The sequence below is a fragment of the Teleopsis dalmanni genome, chromosome 1 (assembly GCF_002237135.1).
Source record: "Teleopsis dalmanni isolate 2A chromosome 1, ASM223713v2, whole genome shotgun sequence".
In the NCBI taxonomy this organism is placed as follows: domain Eukaryota; kingdom Metazoa; phylum Arthropoda; class Insecta; order Diptera; family Diopsidae; genus Teleopsis; species Teleopsis dalmanni.
Genome location: NC_051846.1, coordinates 154,774,782 through 154,782,341, shown reverse-complemented (window position 1 = coordinate 154,782,341; position 7,560 = coordinate 154,774,782). Strand labels below are relative to the sequence as shown.

The 7,560-nt window shown below is 36.2% G+C and overlaps 1 protein-coding gene across 1 annotated transcript; it reads left to right on the top strand.

Annotated features, from left to right (window-relative positions):
- The first annotated feature begins 336 nt into the window (after positions 1 to 336).
- Positions 337 to 2,199, top strand: LOC119666493. The gene has a single exon (XM_038075771.1). It carries the CDS (start codon positions 337 to 339, stop codon positions 2,197 to 2,199), a length of 1,863 nt encoding a protein of 620 aa, XP_037931699.1.
- The last annotated feature ends 5,361 nt before the right edge of the window (positions 2,200 to 7,560 follow it).

Sequence of the window (7,560 nt, the reverse complement as noted above, 5' to 3'; positions counted from 1 at the left end):
ATTAAAAAAGCTATTGCTAAATACAGAAGCCCAGACCTGTCAAGGACAACAGTGGACGCGCAGACCCAATGTGGTAACAATGAAGTAAAGAAACGTTTAGTAGAGAAGGCTAAAACAGTGAAAAATCAATTGCATCAGATGTCTGCACCTAGTAGTTTGCCAACAGTCAGTATTACGAATAGTGAATCGCAGCCGAAAATAAATGATATACGCAAAATAACGTGGACTAAAGTCACTCGAAACAAGAGCAAAGAAGCACCTGCCAATGTAAGAGAGAAGCCCACACGTCCAGAAGCGATAATTGTATAAAAAGAGGGAGAAGCAAGCTATGCCGACATGCTTAAGATGTTAAAGTCGAACTTTGAACTGGCAGATTTGGGTTCAACCGTAAATAAAATACGAAGAACTGCGAAAGGCGAACTCATGTTAATTCTTAAGTGCGGACCTGAAGTGGACGCAAACAAGCACAAAGGTAACATCGCAGAAGTGCTTCATGATTTCGCTGACATACATGTAGTAAGCCAACAAACCACCATTGAATGCCGTGACTTAGACGAGACCACAACAGTTTCAGACGTTTGTACCGCCATTAGAAGCCAATTTCCTAGTATTAAAAGTATGAAGCCAGAAGCGGTAAAAGTAATTCGCCCCTCACGGTACGGGACACAAAATGCGAGAATCGTTCTTCCCACTCGCGACGCTAAAATTCTAATAAATGCTGGGCGCATTCGGATTGGCTGGGTAGTATGTAGAATTGGAGAGTTCCTACAACCAACTCGATGCTATAAATGTCTAGAATTTGGGCACGTTTCAAAATACTGCAAAAATGATACCAATCGAGCGTGCTTTAGGTGTGGTAATACAGGTCATAAAGCCAAATCTTGCGACAAGACACCCAGGTGTCTGCTATGTCCTGCCGATAATAACAATCACGACATGTTAAATAAAATCTGTCCAGTCTATCAAGCCGCTTGTAAAAATTACATATACATGGTTAAGTGTCTTCAAATCAACTTAAACCACTGTGAAGTTGGGCAAGACCTACTGATGTTAACAGCAAATGATCTAACAGCAGAAGTTCTCTTAATTTCAGAACCGTTTAACGTCCCAGACTGGGATGGTAGGTGGTGCAGAGATCTGAGCGGTAAAGCGGCAATACACATCTGTGGCCAAAAAAGCTATGAAATTATTGAGAACAACCAGCATAATGGCTTCGTATACGCAAAAATATATGATAGACATTTTTACAGCTGCTATGTTTCACCTAACGACACCATAGAGGACTTCAATACTATGCTTGATCATCTCGTAGAGAATGCAAAACACAAAACGCCATTAGTAATAGCAGGGGACTTTAATGCATGGTCAACTTCCTGGGGCAGCAGATGTACAAACAGAAGAGGTTTTGCTCTCTTGGAGGCTTTTGCTTCACTAGATATTTTTCTGCTTAACGATGACATTAACTATACTTTTGATAATGGCCGTTTCACATCAACCATTGATCTTACATTTGGAAGTAGAAGTATTTGTAAAAACAGTCTATGGAAAGTGGCAGATGTGTACAGAGCTAGTGATCATAAATTGATTATATTTGAATTAACACAAGACCGTATAAGTGGAAAACATGAATCTACAAGGAAAGCACAAGCAAGTAAATGGAATACTAGTAAATTAGATAAAGCAATGGTTGACCTTCTTGCTGATGAAATAATCCTAACTGGTAGTTCCGCGAATAGTAAGGCTGCAAGCCTAATGCAATCACTTAAAAACATCTGTGATGCATCAATGCCTCGAAGAAATGAAAGAAAGCATCATAGACCTGCACCTTGGTGGAATGAAGAAATTGGAAACCTGCGGACAGAATGTCACAAATTACGCAGAGTTCAACAACGGGCAAGAGGGCATAACAATTTTGAGCAACTTAACTGGCATTATAAGAAAAAGCGGAAAGAGCTCCGTAATTCTATTTTACAAAGCAAAAAACGGCTGTACAACACCTTGCTAGATGAACTGTCAACTAATCCCTGGGGAAAAGCATACCAAACTGTCAAAAAGATAATGAAGGGAACTTCACCACCAGCTCCTACTAATTTTCGTTTCTTAGAAGAGATCGTACGGAACTTGTTCCCACAAGGCTCTGGGATAACACACATACTGACCGATGACGACGTCCAAGTTAATTTAATTACTCCAAGCTAAGTTCTTGAAGCCGCAAACATCATTAAGGATACGAAAACACCTGGCGTTGATGGTATCCAAAATGGCGCTTAAACAAATCGTATATAGATTATACGAGATTATGTGTGGATTATCGTCAACTAAATGCAAAGTCGAAACCAGACGCATATCCACTTCCGCGCATGAATCATATCCTGGATCGGCTTCGCGAGGCGAAAGTTATAAGTAGTTTGGATTTGAAGAATGGGTATTGGCAGATACCGATGCATCCGGACAGCAAACCATTGACAGCGTTTACGGTACCGGGACGAGATCTGTTTCAATGGAAGGTAATGCCATTTGGGTCACATTCCGCCCTTGCTACGTTTCAGCGCGCATTGGATTCAGTCATTGGACCAGAAATGGAACCCTTTGCATTCGCATACTTAGATGATATTATCATCATAAGTCGTAATTATGAAAAACATTTCCAACATCTCGAAACTGTGTTCAATCGACTACGAGAAGCCAATTTGAGAATGAATGCAGAAAATTGCGAGTTTTTCAAGTCAACCTTAAAGTACCTTGGACACGTTGTTAGTGATAAAGGTATTCATACTGACCCAGAGAAAGTCTCAGCTGTCCAAAATCTGAAACCCCCAACGACTGTGAGGGAATTAAGACGATTTTTGGGAATGACGTCATGGTACCGTCGATTTGTGAAGAATTTTTCAACAATCGTTCACCCGCTAACTCAACTCCTCCGAAAAGGAAAACATTGAAAATGGCACGCAGAACAACAAACCGCGTTCGAGAACTTAAAGAAGCAGTTGACGGAAGCCCCAATACTTCAATGCCCGGATTTTAACAAACCTTTTTGTTTGCAGACAGACGCCAGTGCTTATGGTCTTGGTGCAATCCTCACGCAACAGTTTGAGGACGGAGAAAAGGTGATTGCCTATGCTAGTCGACGACTAGATAAGGCCGAATCAAATTACTCCCCTACTGATAAAGAGTGTTTAGCAATCGTTTGGGGTATCCGTAAAATGCGGCCGTATTTAGAAGGATACAGATTCACTGTGATAACGGATCATTTGTCATTAAAGTGGTTAAACTCAATCGATAATCCATCTGGTCGAATCGCACGCTGGGCTCTGGAGTTACAACAGTATAATTTTGAAGTATACCGGAAAGGTAAATACAATGTGGTGGTGGACGCATTATCGCGACAACCGGAGGGAATTGCAGTCTCAATTAGAAGGATAAAAACTAGCAATGGCGTGTGTACTGAACAAGACTGGGTTCACAAACGGAAAAAGGAGGTTAAATTGTATCCTAAGAAATTCGCAGACTACACCATAGAAAATGACCAGCTGTATAGACATATACCCAGCTACGATCAGGACGAGGGCAATAAACCATGGAAGTTATGTGTGGCAACAGCTCTGAAACAACAGATACTACAGGAGAATCACAACGTACCTGCAGCAGAACATTTCGGAGTAAGGAAAACCAAGCAAAGAGTAGCAAAATCGTATTTTTGGCCAGGTATGTTTCGCGATATTAGTAAATATGTAAGGGGTTGCGATTCGTGCCAGCGATATAAACCGAACCAACAGGCTGCTGCTGGACTCATGCTAACACGATTAGTTGAAGAACCATGGTGTACCATCTGCACGGACTTTGTCGGTCCGCTGCCAAGGTCCAAACAAGGAAACAACATGCTTCTGGTCTTTGTGGACAAGTTTACAAAGTGGGTTGAATTGGTACCCCTACGGAAGGCGACCACGATCGCCATTCAAAAGGCTTTCAGAGAACGTATCCTTGCACGCTTCGGTGTACCAAAAGTATTAATATCAGATAATGGGACCCAGTTTACCAGTCGGGCTACTAGAACTTTTTTCTCAGATTTGGGTATAACACAGCAATTTACCGCACCATACGCCCCATATGAAAACCCCACCGAGAGAACTAATAGGACTGTTAAGACTCTTATCAGTCAACTCACGGAAGGTGACCACAGGAATTGGGACGCATATTAGCCAGAAATTACACTAGCAATGAACTCAAGTGTAGCCGAATCCACGGGATTCTCAGAAAGCTTTTTTGAATTTCGGGCGAGAACCACGTATGCCAGCTAATCAATTTGACAAGGTCACTCCAGGTACCGGAGACGTCCCCATCACTCCTATGGACAAAGCCCAGAAATTACAAGGAATCATGGAAGTAGTAAGGCAAAATATGCAGTATGCTTCTATCGAGCAAGCAAGGCATTACAATCTCCACCGTAGGGACTGGAAACCGCAAATCGGAGACCAAGTCCTGGTAAGGAACCACTTTGTCTAAAGCGGTTGATTACATTGCCGCGAAACTAAGTCCAAAATTCAATGGACCATACAAGGTGAAATGTTTCCAATCGCCAGTAATTGTAATAGTAGAAGACAAGATCACTAAAACCAGGAAAACAGCTCACGTCAGCGATATCAAATTGTACTACGCAGACTCTAATCGTGAAGAGTACGGAGACGGATTTAGTTCACAAGAGATACCCGAAGAACCAAAGATACCAAGTGCAAGTTAACCGAAGTAGTCAGTGTTTCATTAAAATAATGTCTTAGTTTTATTTTCTTTTCTGAAGAAGGGGGGAAATGTAACGACACAAATTTACACAGTACATTTCTGTGTTACATGTCACAAGAACAAGCGAAAAAGAAAATCTGTGTGTCAACTAACTACTACCTCTACACATAATATAGATGAAAATAACTCACGTGAAGAAAACTGAAGTGGATTTAGCTGTAAAATATAAAATTTATCAAAATATATTTGGCCATAAATTATATTGACATTACCTGCGATCCTCCAGCCTGATCTAGACTGAAAACAAACTCTGAAGAGAGAAAAAGAATATAAACACACCATGAACATGTTATAAGAAAAAATTAAATTTTTATTCACTTATTATAAAATTTGATTGACAACACGAAGAGTAAACACATTTATTTTACAAATATATTTTTAATAAACAAATATACAACAACTAAACGTCCACTGATTACGTTTTTTTTTCTACAAATAAAAACGCATCACAAGCAACACTTCGTCATAGTTTTCCACTGGTTATCTATTTGGATAATTACTAAAATAACTAGAGTTTATTAATTGTTACGGTATAACATGGAAAGCAATATTTTATTTATTTCTTTTGCAAATATTACAACATAAACAAAACTACCACCAAAACAATTTAACATCAGTACCGGCTTAATTTAAAATCACTGAAATTCTTTTAATTAATTACACTTAAGTTTTATACACTCATATTTTTGTTTACATGCATGTTTTGGTTATAAATATATTTATCACTTACACTTTTTTTTTTGTAAAAATACTTTTATAATTCAAAACACAAGCGGCTGTCAAAACAAAACACAAAAGCGCAGCAGCTTCACGGCAAAGATCGTAAGCACAGCGGTTACACTGCACAACCCAGTGGATAAACGAACGGGAAAATTTAAAATACGCTAGAAGAAAGCTCCGGCGTATGGGTATTTAAGACAGCGAAATTGTTAAGAAGGCGCGAGTTTATGAGCATTCGTCAAGGTGGTATTACGCCGAAAATATTAAATCCTGCGTTGGTCTTACGGCAAAGGAAATAAAAATATATATGTCTATGAACCATATATATCAATTGGAAACTATTAAATCCTGCGTTGGTTTTACGGCAAAGGCTATAAATTATATATGTCTATGAAACATATATAACCATAAGAAATATCTTAAATCCTGCGTTGGTTTTACGGCAAAGGATATAAATTATATATGCCTATGAAACATATATAACCATAAGAAATATTTTAAAATCCTGCGTTGGTTTTACGGCAAAAGCTACAAATTATATATGTTTATGAACCATATTTAACCATAAGAAATATCTTAAATCCTGCGTTGGTTTTACGGCAAAGGATATAAAATTATTTGGAGGAATACAAGAAATCGCACGGACATGTTATGAATATTCCGTAGTGTAACCTGAGAAGAACTACACGCCATTCCACGACACCCGTCCACAGAAATCACGGCGTTCGCCCATCAAATCCACGGCTATCACTCACAGAATTCACAGCGTACGGCACAATTAGGTATCGCCTGGATATACGAAAATCTTCGAAGTAAAATATATAGCACTACATATACATCCTTTTTTATGTAAACAATACATATCGAGTTTTTGTTATTTTATTATAATTTTATTCTTCTACGAGTTATATTTAATTAGCTCTTTTATTTTGAAATCACACAATTAAAATAAATAGCTTTCGCACTATTATAGAAATAACTTTGTACAAACATTTATTGAAATAATAAAGAAATAAACTTAGAAAATTTAAAAATATCTTTCTTTTACGAAACTCGTCCCCGCGAATATAAATTCATTGTGATGACTGTGGACGACGGCTGAGGATACCCCAGCAAAAACTAAATATTTTTGAACGTCACCAAAAACTGTCGTTACAATACAAAATAAAACTTAAATATTTTTACAAACTGTTTAAAATATAAAAATTAAATACATTGAATAAATAAATTGTTAAAAGAAAATTACTTAAATGCAAGTATTGAAATAAACTAAATTGTACAAAAGAATACTAAATTGTCCGAACTAAGCTAACAAAAGTTCTAGATTTTGAATATAAAAGAAAACTTAAATATTTTTACAAACTTTTTAAATATAAAAAATTAACTACATTGAATTAAAAAAAATTGTTAACGAAAATTATTTAAATGCAAGTATTAAGATAAATTAAAATAATAAATTGTACAAACTAAGCTAAATAAAAAATTCTAGATTTTGAATCTAAAAGAAAACAAATATTTTTTACCAACTGTTAAAAGTATAAAAATTTAATACACTGAATAAAAAAATTGTTAAAAGAAAATTACTTAAATGTAAGTATTAAAATAAATTAAAATTGTACGAAAGAATAATCAATTGTACAAACTAAGCTAATAAAAAATTCTAGTTTTTGAATATAAAAGAAAACTTAAATATTTTTTTTACAAACTGTTTAAAATATAAAATTAAATACATTGAATATAAGATTGTTAAAAGAAAATTTTTTGAATGCAAACATTAAAATAAATTAATTTTACAGAAGAATTTAAATGTCAATGATACAGAACTTAAAATATCGTTTGTAAATTAGATGAAATTAAATTGTAATAAAGAGATTTTTTTTAAGAAATAAAAAAATACCAAAGAAAATAAATACCATTGGACACTTATATTACTTATATAGAAGAAATATCATTTAAAATTAAATACATTGATTATAATTTTTGTTGGTTCACAATATTTCGTGTGCAAAGGCGTGTGATTGTTAATTCACACAGATACAGGTA

What these genes read in the sequence shown, in the direction of transcription:
- LOC119666493 (XM_038075771.1), top strand. Translation starts at nt 337, where the DNA reads ATGCTTAAGATGTTAAAGTCGAACTTTGAACTGGCAGATTTGGGTTCA.